The following is a 25,364-nucleotide window of genomic DNA, read 5'->3' on the forward strand; positions in this document are numbered from 1 at the left end:
CATAATTTTATCAATCATCACACTGATTCCCCATCGGTTAACTCTATTATTATGCATTACTCAATTCTGTGAGCTTATCTCACTGCATAGCTCCAGTTGCAAAGTTTATTGTCGAAAATCCAAATCACGGCACACATCGAGCTGAATGCGGGAGTAGCTTCGGACAAGAACAAGCAAGAAAACTTAAATTACATTCCAATTTAATCAAACATGGATAATTATAATATTGAACAATGCTTGTTTTTGCGATTATTCTTCCAATGAAGCAGTTTTTATCACAAGCAGTTTTATCTGAAGAAGGTCAAATAATTATTAGAAGAATCTGAATGTTCATTCATTATTGATTGAGCGCTATGCAAAACGAATTACATCTAGGAGAATGTTCTGAGTTAGCAGTATAATGGTTTCAAAGTTCCTTTGGTATATTCATCGAGTTGATCAACTTTCCAAATTTTGGAATCCTCAATGTCTTTAAAATAGGTCTTTACCTTTCACAATTCCAAACTCAAGATGAATGGGAACCAGAAAGTAAAATTGATAGCTCAATGCTCAAAATAACTCTTGCAATTGAAGAGCTCCAATGATGATAATGATGATGATGATGATGACGACACAACTCTCAAAATGTGGTTCTGAAAACAAGAGCTGGTGAACCAATAATAAGTGCATCGACTCCATGTGAATGATTCAGTTTTGAGCCCTCGATTTTTGTGTCTGTAAGGGAAGAAGCGGAGGATATTGATGCCAGACCAAAGCAGCCAGCTCTGTTTACTTTGCCTGTACTGAAACTCCTTGTAAGCTAAAAATCGTTCTAATATCCTTCCACTTGAAACTTCTCAGCGCCAGAGTGCTTCTCTGGCAGCTCCCAAGCCAGATCCTTGCAGGCCGCTTATATTCAGCCAGGTTTTGTTTGAGTTCCTGTTCCAAATAGCTCATTAGAAGTATAAGGAGAGCATTTTCTTTTCGTATTAAGAATCGAATAACGAGGAAAAAATCTTCCAGTATACCATGGAGTTCGTTGTGTGATTTCAATAGATATCAATCTGAGAATTTGAACTAGTCTTTTGGTTCGTTTCCAAGATTATCGACAATTATTTGACCGATCGTAGTGAGGTCTATGTTTCAACTCGATTTGCTTTTGTCTGTCTGTATGTAACGCGATTACGGCCAAACGCGTTGATAGAATTCGATGAGATTTGGTGGGAATATTCATTTTTCAACTGCGCGTCGATGTATACACAATTTTTTTTGTTGAAATTTTGCATTTTTAGGATAATATGAGAAGAAAAGGAATTCAACCATACTCTGATATCAATATATATATATCATCTACTTTGAAGATTGGATCAATCCACTACCTCCGTTTATGGAGGTAGTGATCAATCATACTATCGAATTATTCATAATTAATCAGCTGACAAGTGAATTATTCATTACATGCATTACACAGAGTGACACAGATGTCTGGCCGTGTCTATTTCTATAAGGTAGGGTTTCAATTTTTTTTTTAATTTGCGAAACCATCAGTATCAATATTCTCACATTTGAAAAACAAATTTAATAGGTGATTAAAAATAGAATGAAAATGATTAAATGAACTTAATAATGCTGAAGAAAATATAATATTCTTGATTGAAAAAAATAGTTGAGAAATATTTTTATCAGATGGAAAGATTATCACGAAACTGGATTAATATCATATGGGATACAAATTCAAACGTAAACTAAGTTTATTAATATGAAGTGAGTTTTTGATCTTGGAGAAAACAAATAACAGTTTTCAAGAGTAAATATTATGATTCAACTGTGAATTGTGATTCAACCAAACACCTTAAAGATGGTTGACAAATATCAAATAACAGTTTTCAAGAGTAAATATTATGATTCAACTGTGAATTGTGATTCAACCAAACCTTAAAGATGGTTATCTCTTCAAGGTCTTTGGATTCAACTGAATCAACTAGAACAGGTGACATCAGATTCTCGTGGTAGATGAGAAAACTGTGTGAGGTCTACTGTTCACAAAACTACTAGTTAGTTTGTTTTCAAATATTCTTTTCAGTTCCGTAGTTTGGATTATCTACTGATGACGCTAATGTCAGCTGTAGCATACATTTCTTGATGGTATTTCGGTGACTTTTTATTATTTTATATAAACTAGTAGTTCTGTGAACAGTAAACCTCACGCAGTATTCTCATCCACAAGTACCAGATGTCACCTGTTTTAAATGTTAACAAACTCAGTTCACGTTTGAATTTATATTTCATATGATATAATTCATCCAGTTCCGTGATGATCTTTCTATCTGATGAAAATTAATATTTTAGAATCAAAAATATTATAATTTCTCCAGCATTATTTAGTTCATTTTTTTATTTTTATTCACCCATTAAATTAGTTTTTTCGAATGTGAGAATATTGATACTGATGGGCACGCATAATAATACCATGACTACAGAACAAAATATTGAAACCAAAGACCTTAAAGCTGCGATTAGACCAAATTTATTAAAAAAATGTTAATAACTCAATCCTTTTACATCATATTAGATTGAACATAACTTATCATACACATGATGAGCATATGTGTTTGTCAACTTCCGTTCAATCTAATAGAATCTATAAGGATTAAGTTATAACCATTTTGTTAATAACTTTGGTGTAAACCCAGCTTAAAGATGCATACCTCTTTAATGGCTTTGATTGAAACTATAGACCTTATACAAAAAAATACAGTAATAGACTGGCTTCTCTCCACACATCTGTGTGATCACTTGTCAGCTGATTTATGATGAATAATTGTATAGTCTGATTTTTACTTTCCTTGCCCTACTACCATAGGTAAGAAAAGTATTGCTTTCCAAAAAAAATTAAGGTAGGCCTACCCTAATTTCAAGTTTTCTATACGTTTCAAGGTCCCCTGAGTCCAAAAACATGATTTGTGTGTGTGTGTGTGTGTGTGTGTGTGTGTGTGTGTGTGTGTGTGTGTGTGTGTGTGTGTGTGTGTGTGTGTGTGAGAGTGTATGTGTGTGTGTGTGTGTGTGTGTATGTGTGTATGTCTGTGAACACGATAACTCCATTCCTAATCAGCCGATTGACTTGAAATTTTAAACTTAAGATCCTTATACCATGAGGATCTGACAATAAGAAAATCAATAAAATTGAATTCAAAATGGCGGATAATTACTAAAAAACCATGTTTTCACGGTTTTCTCGAAAACGGCTGATTTTCTTCAAATTTATACCATGGATAAATTTATAAGCCCTATCAACTGACATGAGTCTCATTTCTGGGAAAATTGCAGGAGCTCCGTAATATTCTTGTGAAAAATGGCGGATAATCACTAAAAAACCGTGTTCTTCACGGTTTTCTCGAAAACGGCTGTAACGATTTTCTTTAAATTCTTACCATGGATAGCTATTTAGATAGCAGGAGCTCCGTAATATACTTGAGAAAAATGGCGGATAATTACTAAAAAAAAACAAGTTTTTCACGATTTTCTCAAAATAACTTGACCGATTTTTTTCAAATATTCATACTCCGTATTATTTATCAGCTCTGTTAACTGGCATGAGTCTCCTTCCTGGGAAACTAATGGGGGGTCCACCCCATCCTTGAGAAATGGACTTTGTAACCTCGTTCTCGTGCATGAGGTAGGTAGGTAGAGCAGTTCATAAAAGGAACACATAGTCGAGATATTTCATCTGTAGAACAGCTGTTTTGACGACTTTAAAAAAATGACGACTAAAAAAAAAATCATCGAATTTAACAATTTACACAAAGGATAAAGTACTCTGAAAACAATTATATATACACATATACAAAAGTCTGATCGTAGTTTCAAATATGAGCAAGGAAAGTTGTGCGAGTGTACCACACCAGATTTTTACTCTAATATTGGCGTATGAAGGAGGCTCCTTTCTCCTTTTATATTATCCTTGAAATGCAAAATTTCCAAAAACCTCGTATATACGTCGACGCGCAATTTAAAAAGGAACATACCTGTCAAATTTCATGAAAATCTATTACCGCGTTTCGCGGTAAATGCGCAACATATAAATATATAAACATATAAACATTTAAACATTAAGAGAAATGCCAAACCGTCGACTTGAATCTTAGACCTCACTTCGTTCTGTCAATAATTGCTTCATTCTTTAAAATAATATCCCTATTTTTACAACCACTGCTTATAGAAGAAAACGAATTCAATTGAGAAGGATGTGCTATTCATGAGAAAATGCCTTTTGTTTTCTCCCTAGCTGTTTTGCATAAGAATGAATACCTTACAAATAGAAAAATCTTCGGTGGAATGAAAATAACTCTAGCAATCTATGGAGAATACAACAGTCATCATATGAAACATTTACATGAGATAGCCATGAAGCCTGAATAACGTAACTTAACTCAACTTCGAATAACGTAACGATGAACGTGTTACTTTCAAATCTGACCTATATAAACATTAACATTTAAACAGCATCGGTGAACTTCATCACTATTCAGTTTTCTTGATTTTAAAATTTACAAAATAGTAACTCAGGAAGTGAAATTGCAAATTTTTATTGAGAAAAATGAAGAACCCAAGACATAACCTATAAACTTGAGTGTTGATAGGAAATGACATTGGGTAATACGGCAAGGCAGAACATCCGAAAGGATCTCTCTGCCGATAAAAGCCATAAGAGTAAATAAATAAATCACTATACGTATTATGTGATGGCAATGAATAATGTCATCACGGTCACGTCAAGTACTCAACGATCAGATCTAAACTACCACTTCAAAAAATGTTGATAGAAACATAATTATGGATCTTGACGATTTTGATGGGCGAAGACAATCTCTGTGGGTTTTTTTTTAATGAAGTTGATTGTTTTTCGAGCAGCATCACCCCACGCAGTTTTGACCACCTGTTCAATGACTGTATCACTGATGTGAGCTGATTTACTCACACTGGAATGTTGTTTCCAAGGCCTTCAAGTCCAGTTGAGAGTTATTAAGTATGCACTAACTCAAAATCATGTGGGAAGGCTATGACGTTACCTATATCCTCTCAATATCTTATTGTTCGATGAAAATTAGTTATAGGCTTTAATATTTTCAAATATTTTCACCATACAGGAGGAAAATTCAGTTCCTGTATAAGATTAAAATTGAAAATCCTGTATAATACAGTTGCATAATTGGGAATCGCATACATTGATGAATATTAATTTTTGTAATAATTGATGGAACCCAGTGAATGATTTGCGGGAGAGTGTAGAACTTTCAAGCAATGGAGGTGAATTTCTTTTCTACTCAGCATCAAGTGGTCAGACTTCACAGGAATGAGGGTTGACTGATCGCTTTGTGTTGATATTCTCAAATGCATACATTCATGGCTTACTTTAGATATAGTAGGCTATGATACATTCTATCGAAGATTCATGTTTTACCCACAAAGCAGGAAAATCTCTGTTACAGCTGAGTACAATAATAGCTTACCGCGTTATAAAACTGTTCATCAGAACCGCAATTCAACTGTACTCAGTTAATAATATCATATTATGTGGTTTCGCACGTTTTGAATGCGAAAAATATAAGAAAATTGACGCGAAAACATATCATTTTCAATTTGTGGGTTGATGACATTGTGGTTGAATTCCTGTTTTTCAGCAGTACGATGGATATTTTATTGGAGGGGAAGTTTATATTCCAAATCAATCTCTTATACCTCTCTGACGACCCGAATAAATCGAAAAAACAGAGATAAATTAAATGTGATATTTATGTATAGGGGTTTATGAATAGGAGTTCATGTATAGGAGTTTATATAGGAGTATATGTGATATTATGAAGAGAGTAACTAGTGTGATATAAAATCATGTTATATAATATTTTTCAGATCAATTTTTCGATTTGCTTTTTTGAAGAAATTAGAAGCACATGTTACTGTATGTGTTACAACATTGCTGTTAAAATTAGGACGAAACTGAGTAGAAAATGCTTCCAGTTCCCAAATAAACTATACTTACACAAGACATTCACGATTCTAACATGCTATTAACAATTTTAAAAGCAAATAGTTTATCGTTTCTTCAATGACTTTTGAATAGATCTTTCTATGCTAGTAGAGTAATAATGATGAGATAAATGAGATGAGTGATATTCTCTCTTGCTCTCAACTTCTACTAATCACAGCTTTTTATGCTTATTTTCGATTCCATGAATCCTTTCAACGGAGTTGAATTCATCACATTAATACTTTTTAAGCAATATAGCTATATTTTTGTGCTACATATTTCAAACTCTGCAGAGTGATCTGCATCTGCACTACTTCCTCTTCAATTAAATTATACAATTTATTATTCATCTAAACAGAATCCAAATAATCCAGCAAAATACTGCTTTATTAATGAATACAAATCCAATTCGGAATTGAGCTTTCAACTCGCTGAAGATATAAAACATCCTCCACGTTTGTGAGCAACAGACTGTTCATTTCTTCAATTTGTCCGAGTTAGAATTCAATTCCGATTTCATGAGCTCGAATCAGTTTCAGCGATCGTTGGCAGAGTGAAAGTGGTGTTCTGCTTTCAAATTCAAATGAATTTGTTGCAACAGCAGCAGCGGGAGCAACGGCAGTAGCTATAGCATTAGAGCAGTTCAGGGGAAAGAAGGATTGAATGGAATGGGCGAGTGATGTCCGGCAATGGAGCTACGCTTGGCAGCATCAGCTAACACACTCTTGGTCCTCTGTCACACTAATTACCTCCATCGTAAACACATTAACCGCTTTCAGTGTGCAAGCAAGTAGCCCGCTGCTAGTCTCGGATCTCTCATTCAATGTCAATTTGCAGCGGCAGCAGCAGCAGCAACATCATGAGCTTGTAGTTGCGCCCAAGCGTTGTCGTGCCCTCGCTCTTATTAAACTGCACCGGCCCCTCTAATGGATTGACGGCAAAACATTATCGCATTGCTACGGCCTCAATCCCGGCGCATAAAAAATGCAACAGCAAAAAGCGCGTGTCCTCCAAATAATCGGACAAATGTGTTTGCCATGCTAGGCCACCGCATTCGACAAATCCGATTTGCGACTGCTATCCACTCAAAAACCATCGGCAATGCTGTCATCTGATCCCTATCAACAAACTGAACCCATTCCGATTATCAACGTAATCACCTGCAAAGTATGAGTGGGAGTCACCTCAATACTCTCGGTCAGTTGTGATACGGCCGAGCATACCTACTCAATTTATCTAATTCCAATGCGACTTGAGTGTAAGAGTAGTAACTGCAATAGTTGCTCAAAATTGTTACATACCCTTCCTAATATATCCAGTTTCTATCAGTTAATCTGATACACTATAGAGTTGATTGAAATTTGAAAAAGGAGTAATAATAATATTGAGTTACTCATACGAATTTGACTAGTTTGGTAAGAGATTCAATGACATGCATTCATTTTTGTGTCTTATAAATTGCAATGATGGAAAGCAATGTTATTAGATATAGCTCCTGAATATACAAACTCCATTGTACAACTGTAGGATTGACAGCAAGTAATAAATGATAGGATTGTTTTTAAGCTACGTTTTTGGAGACATTTGCAGGGACACATTCATTTCCTGGAATGCCATTGATGGATCGTATTGATAGTACCCTTTGAATGATTAATTTCAGGTTACCACAGATATGGATTGAACAGTGAATAAAGCTAGTATAGTCACTGGCTTCTGGAGGTAATGTATTGGGAGTTCAAAGAATACATCAGCTTTCCAAGGAACGTGTATTGATACTGAGTATATCCAAGTACCGAGCTCCATGAATATATGGGAATACTAAATACACACGAATTGATGAAGTATGCTTGTACTTTGTATAGAGTATCATACAATAAATTCATACAATCTACTCGACTATTATCTAGGAATAACAAGGATTTTTCTACCTGTCTTGCTAACAGTGTAAAAAGAATCCAAAATCCAATATTATCGGCGCGCACCAAGCTATTTGATCCATTTATTTCATCTATTTGATGTGATTTATACCCAGACCTTTTCCTGATTCGATAAATATTAGATTATACATTATATCAAGAATCATGAGAGGTTTTATCATGAAAACCAAATAAGAAATGAAAATCGGATTGAATTATGAGTGATGACATTATCGATTATTGATACAGTGTTGCTCTGATAGAACAGATAGGAAATGAATGAGAGAAAATCTCATCCAAAATAACGGGTATGGAAATTGAGACATACATATTATACTCAGTTGAAACATTCTGTACTCTCTGCATTTATCAAATGACAGATGCATCCATACACGGAATGAAACAAAAGAGTGTTTTGAAAACTCAGTAGTGAAAGATAAAAGGTTTGTTTTGTGGACGTGTGACAAGCAAGCCACCACCGACGATTGAAATATAAGCTTAATTAGAATAATAAAGCGGAAAATTAACAACCACTGTTCCATTATCCTCTCTTTTCCCAGTGAGCGTCTAATTAGCTGTGATAAAATTATGCATTCTAAATACGAGTACATTTGAAAGCTGCCACTTCGTTGTAACCAGTACATAGATCTGTGAAATGTTATCTTTACAAATCACATGCAACTGTCCCACGATGAAACTATTGTTCTTTTGTGAAGAGTTGAAAACGTATTTAAATCCTTTTCAGTTTCATAGTTGGGTGGATTAATGTAATATCATGTCGTCCAGTATTTTCTATGTTCAGCGTATTCTAAGTAGAGTAGCCTACACATGATCACCCACGATTCAAGCACTTTTAAGTACATGAAAATAATACACCTACAAATTTTTCAGATTTTTTTCTGACATGTGCACTATAAGTTCATACTTCCAGTATAAGGAAATTAGCATTGAAAAATGACCTTGACCGCATCAAATGCGTAAGAAAACGGTGATTGTACACAATTAGATTTTTCGATATTCTGCCGACACAAAATTCGTAGTTTATTGTCAATTTTTTCGAATTTGAGCACTACAAGTTCACGGAGCCGTTTTTAGCTCATTCAGGGAATCTACAATTTTCCTAAGTGCTCATACACAATAGTCACAACTTCCTTCTTTGTTGATCATCTGGTAATACTTTGTAGTTTGAGAGATAGAGGAACATGTTTTGATTAAACCTTCCATCTATTGGTGGAGGAAGCAAATAAATTGTACAGCCAATTCTTAACTTAGACATTGTCACCTATAAATTTGGAAGAAAAATAGGACAAGGACTACCTTATTATTTTATCTACCAGTTTTATTACATTAGCATCATTTGCATTGTAAATAGATGAATGAATAAATGAATAAATGAATAAATGAATAAATGAATAAATGAATAAATGAATAAATGAATAAATGAATAAATGAATAAATGGATAAATGAATAAATGAATAATGAATAAATGAATAAATGAATAAATGAATAAATGAATAAATGAATAAATGAATAATGAATAAATGAATAAATGAATAAATGAATAAATGAATAAATGAATAAATGAATAATGATAAATGAATAAATGAATAAATGAATAAATGAATAAATGAATAAATGATAAATGAATAAATGAATAATGAATGAATGAATGAATGAATGAATGAATAATGAATAAATGAATAAATGAATAAATGAATAAGAATAAATGAATAAATGAATAATGAATAAATAATAAATGAATAATGAATAAATGAATAATGATAAATGAATAAATGAATGAATAAATGAAAAATGAATAAATGAATAAATGAATAAATGAATAAATGAATAAATGAATAAATGATAAATGAATAAATGAATAATGAATAAATGAATAAATGAATAAATGAATAATGATAAATGAATAAATGAATAAATGAATAAATGAATAAATGAATAAATGAATAAATGAATAAATGAATAAATGAATAAATGAATAATGAATAAATGAATAAATAATAAATGAATAAATGAATAAATGAATAAATGAATAATGAATAAATGAATAAATGAATAAATGAATAAATGAATAAATGAATAAATGAATAAATGAATAAATGAATAAATGAATAAATGAATAAATGAATAAATGAGTGAATGAATAAATGAATAGATGAATACATGAATAAATGAATACATGAATAAATGAACGAATGAATGAATGAATGAATGGATAAATCAAGTGTGCCGAAGTAGGTCTGTGCCTATACTTGGAGACACACTTCACTCTTCATGCGTTTCCATCACCTATGTCATTTCTTGTAGGCCTATTATATTCCTTACACTATTATTATTTATATTATTGTTCCTTTTGATTAAAATTTTCAAAAACAAATTCCCTCCAATCGATCAAAACATTTTAGAAAACTTGGTAAAATGTTTTTTTTTTTTTGCCTGTTTGGCGCCTCTCTAACTTGGCACCCGGGGCAGCCGCAATCTGAGTACCCTTCTTAAAAATTCCCACTCACAACATTATAGGCTATCAACATTTTAAAAATTTCAAAAAAGGGTACCTGCTTGGATTTTTATCTATATTTCTTGATATACCTTGTTTCTATATCCTATCAAATTGTGTATGAAGTGTTGATGTTACTAACCCAGGGCAGCCTCTGCTCGTGTATTTGGGAGGCAATCACCTCCTGGAAGGTGGGTTGTCGCTGCAGCTGGGCTGCGTATGCCATTCGGAAAGCATTTCCCACTATCGAGTTGAGTTCTTCCGCCTGCAAACCCAAGCAAAACAGTCTCTTAATCTCTGAATTATTGTTACTCAAAATCTGTTACAAAATAGTAATCAACTATAAACATTCGGATCTCTTGAAAATAACACACAGAATATCGAGCATGCAATTAGAGATATGATGTAATTGAAGGAAATAATTACTCGAATTGCCAAAAATTTGGCAGACTGAACATCAAATCTCCACTGAGATGATTCGGTTCTGTTCCCAATTTGAATAATTTCAAAACACTTCACATCAATAAATAATAGCATTCCATATGATTCTTGAAAGTCAACCTTATTATTTGTTGTTCATTCCAGTTCCAGGTAACTGACTATTGGAGTATAATATTGGAAGTTCTTTTTCAAACATTTTGAAAGGATTCCAAAACTCAGAATATCATTTGTTGGGGGTTCAGACTCTCTCTGCTAATAATACCAAGAAATTATAATGTCTTCTACTGTTATCAGTAAGCAATCAGTAAGCAATATATTCAACAAGTATTACAGATTAAATCTATAATCATTCAGCTCATTAGTGTGTTGTTAACAAATTGTTTGTTGATGAGTAACTGGGAAGAGTATTAACAAATGTTAATCTGTTCATCTGATCGAGATGGTAATAATGTGATTATAAGTGAAATGTCTGTTTACTTCAAAAGTATTATGCCGATGGCAACAAAATATTTGAAGAATGACTAATATTTTGGTATTGGAATCTCTATGGATTTTTCAACTACCTTATATTTTTCATACTACATTATAGTCGTATAAAATCAGATAAAATCGGTTACTTTCTGTTGAAGTAGCCTTAGGATTATACCAAGAATAATCGCATGTAAACAAACTGAATTTGAGTACCGTTTGAATCATCTAGGTTTAGAGGATCGATAAATACCGTTAAATCCATAATTGCATTTTCTTGATATAAAACATTAATAGAAGCAATACCTGAATACTCTATTCCAATCAGCATGGAATTATTTCTTCCTAAAATCATTATTCTTTCAATTCTCTGATTTCTCTCCATAGGGTTTCCTGAACTATCTCATTCCTTCATACGGTTTCCTGAACTATTTCATTCCTTCATACATCTATCAATAATACTGTAGCCAGTTGATTCCGCCCACTATTTCGTGAAACCTCGAAGGGTGTGAAACAGAAAAACTCAAAGACTCTAATAAATGGATAGTTATGATTACTAAACTCATAAATATTCCAACAATTGCAATATCCTATTTGTTTCCATCGATAATTACGATAACCCAAGATTAGCTTTTTTCAAGGGGTTAGTGAGTCTCTTACACAACACAGATTTTCATGTAGTAAAAGTTCTCCATTGGAACCAATTTGGTATACAACCTGATTGTACTAATTGATGAAGATCTTCTGTGAAATGGAATAATAATGATATGGGGGAGGAGATAAATCCAATATTAGTGAATTGAATATGATAAAAGATGTATTTACAAGGTTGTAATGCACTAGAAACAGTGATCGACTTTCTTAGTATCTTCGCAGAATTGAATACAGAAGAAAGGAGTGGGATGGAGAAGTCTGAATTCCATTCCACTTTTAAAGCTCATTCTTGTGGAGACTATATGATACAAGGATTTTTGTCCGAAGGGTCTCGCTTGTCTAAGATGATATCGACAGTCTGTCGAAGAAGAGCGGGTTTGTCAGGATCCGGGATTTTTAGTAAATCCTTTTCTGGTGCGTTCGAAAGCTGGAGAGAGAAGAGCATGGCATGCCCTGCCCCGGGGGACTTCGCGGTCCCAAGCCGAGCGCGATTTCATTACATTTGTCTTCTCAACACTAGTCCCAGTCCCAGTCCCAGTCCCAACTCCCAGCTCTGTGAAAATTGTAAACAACCCACGATCGCACAGCACTTTTCTATTTCTCATTTTCACCAACACATTTTACAGCCACTTGAAACTTTTCCAGTTGTTTTTGAAAGTAGTTATAATTTAGTAAGAATTGGAGAATTATAAAAATCGGTTCTAGTTGCTATTTCTCCAAGTGGGGGTGATAAAAGTGACTGTCTACTTAATGACGCTCTTCTAGTAAAGTAGGAAAGACTACAATGGTTGATTAAAAGGGTGTTTAAGGGTTGTGATTTATTCGGAGTTCATATGGTAAATACTTGAATAATACTCACTTTAATTGTTCAAAATATTCATTTCTCCAGTGGCAATAATAAAGATTACATTGGATGATGTTTCCCTGAACATCAATATACATGGTGAATATGACGTGTATTGTATATTCAATATTTACAAATTTTACTTCATATTGACTATGTACATTGAAGTTCAAGGAAAAATCTTGAAAATCTGTTTTTTTCAATAGAGGTTTAATAAGTAAAGTTCCCCTTAAATGCATCCATCGAATACACATGAATAATCATGAGGAGCACGTAACATGGTACATGAAACGTGAATAATTGAAGTTAGATTGTGATTGAAGTCTGTCAATACCTTACTAAACACATGTGTGTATGACGGGCTGACATACCGATTTCATGGCATGGGAGCCAAGAATGGATGGATGGTGACGGCTAGGTTTAAGTAAACCAGTTTTTGAACATGTCACGAGAGCTAAAACCACAGAAAAAGAGAGAGAGAGTGAATCAGAGAGGGGTATAGAGAGGAGAGGGTACGAGAGAGAGCGAGAAAAAGTGCGCGAAAGGAACAGGTGTGACATATTGGAAAATGTCGTTTAGTTATGGAGTGCGTTATGGTAGGAACATGATGGGCACATCAGTTATTTGGACAACGTCAGGTGATGAATGGAATAATGAGCCGCGGGTTGTGGCACACCGCGACACAGTCGGCCATAGTGACGCTACACCGGGCAACGTACGCCAAAAGTACTGCAAAAGCAAATACACGCCATCACTGATCTCAAACAACATAGTACGCCATTTGTGCTCCTCTCACTCGCTCACTCTCTCACTCTCTCTCTCTCTCTCACTCTCTCTCTCTCTCTCTCTCTCTCTCTCTCTCTCTCTCTCTCTCTCTCTATCTCTGTGTGATTGAATAACCAATCTCTCTCTTTCCACCCACACACTCCCCAATTTCCCGAATTGTCGCTGCCCTCTCTCTAATCCCAAGCGAGCGTTTTTTTCACTCGATGAAAACTGATCGATCTCTCGATCACGTCTATGTCAACAACGCTCTGATTGGTTCATCATCAGAAATGACCTGGGAAATTCTATTTCATTCTTTATATTATTTTAAATTATTATCATAAGTATTTCAATAAATATTTAAAAGTTGAGGAAATTTAAGGGAAAATGATTGATCTACAACAGTCTCCATACATTTATATATTTTTTAATAATCATAATATTTGCAATTGAAGATCATTTCATACCAAAGGTGACACTACGCTTTAGTGATTATCAAAGTTGATGATGATAATTTATAAACTTGTGCGTGTGTATTGAAAAGAATAATAATGAGAACTGAATTTGTTAATTCCAAGTTAAACTTATAAATTTTCCGTAAATAATGTGAAATGATAAATTTCAAATTCACCGTAAAAGCATGTGTGATATTAATATGAAACACTATCAGGATGTGGAGGAAAACAAGTAAAAAGTGACACTTGAATATTTCAATCACAAGATTACAACCCCAACTAATTATATGCAAAGAATAGCTTGTTAAGAAAATGAGATCTCCTCTTCCTCTCCTCTCCTCTTCAACGCTGATAATTTATTTAATGACAACGCTGTTGATTCCATCACTCCAAACTTCAGTATGTCTAATTTTCAAATAAATTTGGCGAAAGTTACGTTGGAATCAAGATATGATCTTAGTCATTTTTGTGCTAAGAATATATTGAAGTCGAGGATTTTTGTAGCCTGATCCTCTGATTAGAAGAGTGGCTATTCATAAAAAGGATTACTGATCGAGCTTCTTTGGAGACCAACCAACGAAATTAGATGTTCAGAGAGACTAGGATCTCAAAGAAAATTTCTGACCAATAAGATAGAAAGAAATGAATAAATGGAAGTGCGATAGGTATCCACTGATAACAAGAATCTTTTCAGGCTCTTTCAAATCTGTTGATGCGCTTGAAAAGTCCGTCTGAATCCCACGAGGTTCCAATTAACTTTTGGCATTTATCAAGATTACTTTGTTCGTGATAAAGTTTTGGAGAACACCCAGTGCCTGATCGTGATCTATGATCGATGTTCAAATTAACTGTATCACGTAGTGAAGGCAACAGCTTCATTATACTTCCTGAAACTAAATCGCGTCGAAGACTAGACGAAGGTACTATACGAAGATATGCACAGCAGAGCCACTCGGATTCTAGGGAATCGAGCTTTTTTGGAATACTGTTAATACTTAAAAATAATATTTTGCTATAAATACTGAATGAATTTTTTAGTACGTAATAGAATACATAGGTAGTTCACTACAAACTGAGCAACGGAATTGATATTCTCTAAATACGAATAATGTGCTATCAGTCAATAAAAAAATCAAGTGAAGTGAAATAGAACTGAGATACACAACAGTTGTGAGTGATACATAAACTGTGAAATATAAGTGTAAGCTTCGAAAAGAAAGAGAACATTCCTGACAATGATGAACAATTAAGCAAAAATAATACTACTTATCCACAAAATCAACTTGTATGTCTTTAATAGTTTAAATGCCAAGACTGCAATAGTTGAGGAATGAATTTCAATTAATCTATCAATCCATTTAATAGTTCCAAATTGGAAGCGTATACTGCGATTCATTGAACATTACTTATTCACCTATTTTGTTGATATATAATCATCAATTGATAACAAGTTCTCATCATGAATTATCTATATAATTATCAAAGAGTTCCTAATCTTCCACTTTTGGAGAAAGTGTGAGATGTCTGGAAAAATGAGATGGGTGCTGAGTTATGAAAACTCCAGCAAGTGGTGGAGGTGGGAAAGACAGACGAGGAACACTTTGTTGACAATGGTATTTTGGTGTAGCCGGCGCCTCTCAAATAGTTGGCTTCATCTCCAATATACTCGCCATTCTTTCCTTCTCAGTTCATCTCCACTCACAGTAAACACAGAAAAGAGAAATTCGCCACTTTACGATCCACCCACTCTGTTTATCTTGGAAACAGTCACCCCAAATGAAATTGGACAGATATGTGATACGTGCTCTCCAGTGGTCCTCGCGCTCTTCTTAAACAATTCTCAATTTTATAGCACACTATTCAGCTCCAAATCTAATCTCCCATATATTTTTAGCTTTGTTAGTTACGTTATCACATTTCTAGGATGAAGAGAAGAGTGTTAAGTACATGAATGATAGAAAAAGTGTATTGTATCTCTTCTACCGTTTGTGTTTGTTCCAATTTCATTCCACTCTCAAGTCCCTTACAGTATGATCTGAATACTACTGTCCAAAACTGTATTTTAAAGAGAGGAATCTATCAGAATTATCGTATTCTCTAGAATGTTGATTTCATTTTGAAAAATTCATACCTTCTTCAGCAAGGGCACAGCTAATTAGCAATTATTGATTACTACTGTTAATCATTAGATTGGGAGATTGGAATCCCTGTACGAAAAGGGAATTCACAAAAGTGATTACAATTAATAATATTGGTTGAACAGAGATGATTATTAACTGAGCTATATCTATTTATAGAACAATTTTATAAAATAAATAGTCTAGAAATGTATAAATAATCCCTAGGCAACATCAACACTATGTCTTTGCAATTACAACTCAATGGAATGAGGGGAGAGACGAAGAACCCGATCAAATCAATAGGGAGGTTGGAAAGAAGATATATGGCCGCCGTATCCAGTAAAGAATATAGGTAAAGTCTCTCGCAAAGTGCTTAATGCTGTTCATTTCCTCTCCTTTTACTCTGTGCCTCCATTTGATTTGATTTGTTAAGTCTCTTTCAGAGTTCATTACAAATGGACACCTGCTACCAAATAGCTCGATATCAACCGAAAACCTGCCATTGGCCACAGATCTACTTCATCCATCTTAGTGAGATCTACACTCAGGAAGGCGTTGAAATCAGTGGATTTTGTAAATTTATGGCTTTTTGAGCCTTTTGTCATTATTTATGCCTCCACTATAAAATATACAATACGATAAGTAATGCGAGATACTTGTTCTATGCGATTTAAACTAAGTTGACTTCCCCAATTTTTCAAAAAGTTGATAAAAAAATACTCCTCCATAGAATTGATGGGAATTGGAAGCCGTAGAAATAAATTCAAATTTAATCAATTGACTGACAGATGAGTGCTATTGAAACAATTTGTGGTAAATTTATTAGACTCATACTCACAAAAACGAAGCAGTGATACTGTTGGAAGCATTCTTTGGGAACAGGTGAATCGGAAAAAAACGAAATAAAGCCAGTTTTATCTGAATGTCCAGCAGTGAAACATCAGACTGACATCTTTACGACAACCTATATCTACTAATTCAACGCTCTGCTAGCAATGATGCTCATTCCTTCTATGGTGCCAATAGTATGTTGCCTCAATTCCCTCTTATATTCACAGTCAGATTTATTCCAAGAAGAACTACGATTTACCCCAAAACTGTTTCTCATTCAAATACTGTACAAACAATGAGTTCATATGGAATCCATTTTTCATCTGATGTTCTCCTCACTTCAATTTTGTGATTCCCAAGTTATTTCGTTGATTGGGGATTGATATATTATATAATGTTCACAAGTCAGTGTAGCACACATACATACACTCGTACAAACACACACACACATACAGAACAATGCTTAAGAAAAACACATTTATAGTTCCAGGGGACTTGAAAACTGTTTTTTTTTCGAAAGCAATATTTTTGTTACCTAGGTGGAAGTGCGAAGGAAGTACAAAAACACGTTTCTGGGCTCAGGAGGCCTCAAAACATACATAAATCATGAAATTAGGGAACCTCCATGGTTTTGTGAAACAAATACTTTCATCACCTACTATAGTGAAAACACAATTACCAGTAATCTCACAGATTGATAACAACAAATCTCCCATTACAAAATCAAGAATATTGCTTTCAATCACTTAATGCTCAAAGCAATAACTTGTACAGTTTGAGTCGTGTAAAAAGGAAGAAGTATTCCCATTCAAACTATACGAATCCTTTAATTGCAAGTTTTGATTCTGAAGAATCAGGGACATCTAATGAATATTCTACAATATAGAATTGTCGTTTTCAGAGTCTTGAATCTTACTGGGAGCATCCATCTGTGGATCAATGCTCTGAAACTTGCTTCTGGAGGAAAAAGTTAGGAGTTCAGATACCACCATTCGTTCAGAATCACAGGACTGAAAAATGATTAATTAATGAATGAGTGCTCAGGTTCTTAGATATTGCTGCACTGGATCCTATTCAAGAGGCACTTCATCCTCAATGATCAAGGACAATAAAATAATTTCTAGATTGGCTGGGACCGTAATCAAATCAAAGTATCGCTTTGACCCTTTCTCTGCTTCAGTGCTTTGAGAAGATGGAGCATTGTCTCGAAATACTCTTCAAGTATCATGTTTTGATTTTTATTGCCGATTTTCAACTTTCCGATGAATTGAGAATGGATTGACTAGAGGCTCATCACAGAGAAAAATACAAGAAGAATACTCAGTCGGTTCAAAGGTGAGAGAAGTGTGAGACTTCGAAAAATGAAGTTTGGGAATTTTTGAATATATTGACTAAAATATTAGGAAACACGACATATATGGAAAACAAGACCTTCAGTTACATTATTTGGAACAACCGGTAGGACAAGTAGCAATCATAATATTTATTTCACTTACTTAACAATATTTTTATTATTATGTTCGTCTCCATCTCAAATAGCTTAATATATATATAATGTAGAGTCTCTCTACTTCAATATATGAATCATGTGAATTGTATACAAGCAAGGAACGGGACCTGTCACACATGACTCTAAATTCACCCCAACCAGAGAGAAGTGTCATCATTATCCTCAAAATAATTTTGCTAAATAGACTACTAGAAAGTAACTGGTTATTTAGAAAAGTCATTAGGGTTTAATAGAATCAACAATAGGCACTCAACAAACCGATCAATTTATTATGAAGTAACAATCAAGTACCCCTAAAAATAAATAAGGGTAATGGGATTCAAATAGGGATCATTAAATCCTTATTTTAGCGATCATTTATACATTTCATACATTTTTTTGCTCGACCCAAGACATTTATTTAATTTCCTATGTAATATCCTTACTTTAATTTCATCAATAAGGCTTCTCATTCGAGTTTTGATTCCAACAATAATGAATATCAATTATCATAAGTTAATTCTGCATAAATATTCAATCCTAACGCATATTCATAAATAGCCTTCTTCAGTTTCTGTTTTCATATTCAGGGTTTTTTTCTATTTTGCAATAAAACTTGGTTGATTGGAAGAAAAACATCTGATTCATGGAACATACCCAAGAAGCGTCTCAACCTTTCAAATCAATGAATAGTAAGAATCAATTCACACTTATCAACAATCCACTTATAGTATTTCAAGTTTGAATATTATCTCAATAGAGAATTAGAAACATAAGTAATCTAATCATCACGATTACTTATGCTTTCAAAAAATCGAATCATAGAAATTCACAAAAATCAAAAGCTGATTTTGATTTTTATTTGATAGAAATTCTCTGAAATTACCACCTCCGTGGGAATATGTTAGATTGGTGAGTAGTACACTTATTGATACACACTGTCAGTAATTTGCGAAAGTTTGGTTGGAAGGAAATTGATCTGACAATTCCTCTCTGTAGGTAGGAAGGAGAACAAGTACGATTACTAGAGAGTAACACTTACGGACCAAGTACACTTGGGTGATAAACACTGTATTAGGTACGTTAGGAAAGTTTTTTTATCTATTCATTTATAGAGACAAAATATTGAGCCCTATGTATTTCCTTGACAAATACAGCAATACAAGGTCATTATTTATACAATGAACATATAATAACCAAAGAAAACTCACAATATTGCAATATTAGTTTAGTTTGAATTGAGAAGGAGTAAATTGTTATTGTATGGACAATATGTAGTAAGGGAAATATGTACGATTACATGACTATCAACTAGTACACTTAGTTGATACACACTGTCAGTACGTTGCGAGAGTTTGGTCGGAAGGAAATGGAATGGACCAGAAAAATAGCAGGCGAGTAGGCGCGTCAGCCTGGCGTGAAAGTAGAGTATGAGCGTGAATCAAGTCGGCTGTGAAATATGGCACTCCTGGTCGGTGGACGACTGATCGACACGCATTATGGGTAATAAAGTGTGTGCTGGCATGTGAGTGCGTGAGCGTGTGTGAATGTGAACGAACGGGGAAACAGCGGCAAAAGCTTTTGCATGCGTCGGTCACAGGGTTAGAAAATTCCACCTTGGAGACCACTAAGCCACCACCAACACTACCCCATCAAAGTGGCGTATGAAATGACATCAGATTGCCTCTGTAAATAAGGGTCGTACATTTTATTGAAACAATTAACTGTTCTAGTCTAGTCTATTAATCTATAGGGTAATCTTTGTGAATCAACGCTTGATCAATTTATATTAGAAAGAACAGAACTTACTATTCACGATTTGATATAGCAGATTCCTAAAATTCTCATTGTAGATAAAAGATTTCATCCTCTCCTCAGCATGAATTAATACAACAAAACCTATTATCACATATACAAACCTGGTTGTCTGTGCTACTTTTCTATTTGATTGAGATAAGTGGATGAGATCTTTATAATGAGCAGAGAAAATATAGAACTGAATTGAGAAGAAAGCGTTAAGATGAAACAACAATAACCGATTGATTTTGTTGCTAATACCGTCTCATTCTACCACGTTTCCCTTCACTACGATTCTTATCTAGTCCATTTCATTAGCGGAACGTTGCGTTGAAAGATATTGCAGTCTCCTTCACAATAGAGATTCCTGCCCTGGAAATAGTGAAGTATATTCTGCGAACTGATAAAATGATGTATTAGGTGGAGGTCCACATCATGTATTCTGCACTCAATGATTTCCAAATTTTGTTTTGTACTCCAAGAATACATGAATGAATAAGTTTCAGTTATCTCAAGGAATTGACAGGCTTATAAGAACAGATGGAGGCAGAATCCTGAAATGGGAATAAAATAGTTTGATTGGATCCGGTAGGATATAAAAAAATAAGTCAGTGTGAAGTCTCCAAGATCACATAATTTGTTTAAGGATAACAGGAGCAATTATCTATTACTTGAATCTTTAGAAACAGCTCCTAGTTCTAGCAATAGTCAAAAACCATGATTTCTTAGTGTTCACCTGTTTCAATCAATAATTTTCCATATTTTAATCCATTGGCTGAATAAATGTTTTCCATATTGGATCGTATTCTATTCCAAACACTTCAAACACATTCAAATCTCTCCGAGTCACATAGCTTCTAACCCAGAAGGAGAAATTCATTACAACTAGAGAGTATTCACTCTAATTTTGAATTTCCCATACACTATGATTACAACACTAATCGATATTTTGAGCTTTTAGCTCTCAAAGATTGATTGAGAGCTCAAATTAGGAAGCATGAGTCAATTCATGTGGAATAACCGATTAGAGAAATATGTCCATCAAGGAAAACTTCAGCTCCTTCCCAAATGAAAGCTGATAACGATGTCACAAGAGCTGGTTTCTTGTGAAAGCAGGTTGGATTCATAAAGCAAATAACTTACATTACTCCGATGCGCAGAGCTGTGTGACTGTGCATACAAAACCCGGGATTAACTCATTAGGTTATTTCCACGTTGGTAGAGAGAAACTACAAAGGAACGCAAATAGAGTCGAGGAAATTTTCTCTGTACAAATATACCTTTAAATGCAAGCTGAGCCGCTGAGTTCAAGAAGTGGATGTCGACTTCATTACAACTTCATCTATGTCCGAACACATTCCTTTGTCTTGTGCCACAAAAATAATTGACCGTGAAATTGGACTGCCCAAAATTGATAATGCCAGAAGACTGGGTAAATGGTTCTATAATGAAGTTGAATCTTCCATTACGGAAGGATGGGTTTTGATATTCAACATGAAAAGTGACCTCTTGCATCATGGTAGATAATTAATACGGTAAACCTAGATTTTGTACAGAATGAAAGAACAAAGTCGATTGAAAATTATTAAATGAACAAATTGAAAGGAGACTACTATGAAGTAGATATGAAAATGAAACTTATGAAATTTTAAAAACATAATAAAAATGGAACTGTTCGAACACAGAATTCTAAATCCAATTCATATAAAACACCCACACTTTCACAAATATGAATGAATTTATAGAACTAAAAAGTTTATTTGTTGCATTCGAAAACAAATTGAATAATATGAGAGTCCAACTAGAACATTCTCTTGACAAAAGTGATAATAATTTTCCAACTTCAACCAACCCTGGCTGAAGTAAAGGCCAAAGATGTTTCATGTGATTATGTGACGACTAGAAAAGGCTAACCTACATTGACAGTATGCTGCTCCCTAGAAACTGTTGACGTAGAATACATAATGATAAATTAACGAGCATATCGACTAAACCGAGGACGGGCGGAGAAGCATTTTCAGAGCAAACTGAAATGACGTGAGCGGTGATGGTGCTGAGAACTCTTTGCAAAACGCTTCTTCTCTATCTCCATATCTAACTGGGCCAACATCAACCCAGTCATCAATCTAACTCTTGTAAGATATCTCCTATTGCATCATATCTGATATTAAGCTGGCATCAGAAGGAGAATATCGAGATACATAATGTGAGCTACATTTGAGAAACTAATGTTGTTCCATCACTTGCTGAAATCATTATGAAATAAATCTGAGAGTGATAGAAGAGAGAGAAGTCGCAACTCGTCGAAGTGTGATGTTCCATAATTTGAATTTGGATCAGTGAACTTCTTCGGACATCAAAAGCGATAATAGGCAAATATAATGAATAAAGTTAATCACTATAATCAAGATATAGATGAGAATCTTTTCCTAAATGACATGATCCGTTGAAAAAGTTTGATATCGAATGCGAATATGAGCTACAGTGAATGGAAAATGCTCTAATTCTGAATTGTGCAGATAAGTACTTTACTACGTTTTCAGAAGACGTGAGTAGTGAGTCGTGAGTATACCGCCTGGGCTACTATAACTACTCTAGTTATCTAGACAATCTGGAGAGCGAATGACTACTCTCGGCAACAACAACCTGTCATTCGCAAGAAAATTGTCATGCATTTACCTCGCCATTTTGATGGCGTTCTGCCTGCTCTACAATTGTCCTTAGTAGCCCGTAAAGGGAGGCGCGGTGTGCTTTTAGTGCGTTTTATACGGCTTTAGCTGAATGATGCAGCAATTTAACGGCGCCCCACAAACGCTATAACTCAACAGTTTCCTGTCAACAGACGCCGATCTCGGCTATCAACGCCTTATTCCGGTCACTGATAACCCAAGTACCAGCGTTAGGGAGTTCATCCCCCAACTAGCCTTGGATCAGTTTTCCTGTAGGAGATGACCACAACAACAGTATAAAGAAAACTTTATAAACCACAATGAAAATGATGGCGGAATAGCCTTTTAAATGCCATGGAAAGAGCAAAAATATAAAACTTTTTACGAGATGTATACTCGAATCCACCCTCATAATATGGTATCAGGACAGTTTTCCAGTAAAGCTTTAAAAGGAGGGTGTTTACAAGGGATACCACGATACAATAATTCTAAGATAGTCATCTACTTATTTCACATAATTCGAGATGATTTCGACAAGCCTTTATGGTAGAAAATGGTGGAATGATACATTATAATGAATACTCTTGTGAGGATGATAGGATAAATAATGAATTATTGTGAAACATTAATAATGAAATTGTATTTTCACTGTAATCTGACAACCTATTCCTTTCATTCTGTATTTTGTATTTATTGTTTAAAATTGCCTCACAATGAGAGACATTACATCATCACAAGGGCTAGTTACCTGATTGAAGTTAGCGGTAGTTGTTCTCTGTATGCTGTTAGTAATACTGGGATGTTGTTGATTATGAGAAAAAGTAAGTATGAGGCTGTTTTGGAATTACAATTCCCTATGAAAGAATATCAATGATTTCCATGCGATCAATGCTGATAGTTGAAAGTGGATCTCGCTATAGTCACACATAATGTCGGAGTTTCAATGAAGAATCTGCGTTTAGCTGAATGGTTAGAAGTGGCAGTGATTGTGAATAATATGTGTGAGCCTCTGTGATGCCGTTCACGTACACTGATGGTTGGCGAGAGGGGATTTTACGGAACTGTGCCATGGTTGATGCGGGCTGGCAGGCAGTGAGTGTGCTGAGCAAGGAAGGAATTCCGGTGTGATCCGCCTGTGAACAGGGCTCGCGGTCAGAAGGAATGTCAGGAATGCAGCTGGAGTGCGCTGGACTAGGCACCAGGACATCTCATTCCGATAGCAACCATTTCCAGACCAATTACCACAATCTGGGCGTATCTCCCACCCTCACCAACACAGATCAACTTCTCATCATTTCCCTGCACTCATCAATCGCACCGTAGTCGAAAATCCGACAGCATAGCTCTTCCACTTTTTTGTCCACTCAACCACAATTTAGAAATCGTTAGCTTTTTGAAACGGAACAGATCTCAGCTACCGTTTGGTCGGATTACAACTAATTCGCTTTAAGAGCTTTTAAAGGCTTATTCCGGTTGCTCACTCTGAGCGCATCTTCAAGTTTATGTTCAACTGCAACCTGAAAGATCAACAAGGAGAATTTGTTCACATTCTTGGGACAGGAATAAATTGAAGAGTATTATAACCCATCCAGACTTAAATGGTGGGATTAGGGAAGTTCTTTTTCACATTTTTCAGCTTTGGTTGCATAACTTCTTTTCCGAACGTGACAAAACTTATCAGAAAGTTGGGTAATGTCAGGCTATCTGACACATAATATAGAAATCAAAAAATAAATGAACAATGTGAAAGAGTTTGAGTTTGGAGTTATACGTCGTATTCCATTTGCCGAACAAATATCATAAACAATCGAAATTATGAGAATCTCAAGCCAGAAATATATTTCAGTATTTATAAAATTATCCTTGATCAAAATTCAAATGAAATATAAATAGGTAATGGAAAAAAACAATTACTGTAATAATTATTCAAGCTGGATATCACTTAAAAGTGGAAAAATAACGAAAAGCGAGTGAGCAGGCTGGTGTCAGAGTTTCCATAAGTATTTGAAATAATATTAATAAATTGAAGAATTGAAAGAGTTAATCATCATAGAATGTTACATGTAGAGATGAAGTTTGTATTATAAAATTCACTTGAGAGATGGCAGATGAATTAATAATTCAACAACAAAATTTAGAGAATGATAAAATTATTCTTCGAGAGCCCATGTCCATCGACGTACTACAACACCCCCCCCCCTGAAAATATTCTCAGCTGCTACAGCCCCACCCCTTGCATTGGAAAACCCAGAAGATTGGGACTCCCCAGCAAGATTGATTTTCAGCACCCAATCCAAAAATTTCTAGGACGTAGTCTAAACGTCCATCCAATACAGAGACTTAAAATAATCTATTTTCAAATATGAAAGGGAGGAAGGTAGTTCTGATGTTC

The 25,364-nt window shown here is 34.6% G+C and overlaps 1 protein-coding gene across 4 annotated transcripts in view; it reads right to left on the reverse strand.

Moving 5' to 3' along the window:
• The window catches only part of LOC111058609 (tensin-2), a 433,706-nt gene that overhangs the window by 15,903 nt on the left and 392,439 nt on the right, over window positions 1-25,364 (reverse strand). For all 4 annotated transcript variants that reach the window (XM_039433079.1, XM_039433069.1, XM_039433097.1 and 1 more), the window contains one exon: window positions 10,582-10,704. In XM_039433079.1, the coding sequence (XP_039289013.1) occupies window positions 10,582-10,704 (123 nt within the window). The remainder of the gene's footprint in view (window positions 1-10,581; window positions 10,705-25,364) is intronic.

Source organism: Nilaparvata lugens, chromosome 1, assembly GCF_014356525.2.
Source record: "Nilaparvata lugens isolate BPH chromosome 1, ASM1435652v1, whole genome shotgun sequence".
NCBI classification, from domain to species: domain Eukaryota; kingdom Metazoa; phylum Arthropoda; class Insecta; order Hemiptera; family Delphacidae; genus Nilaparvata; species Nilaparvata lugens.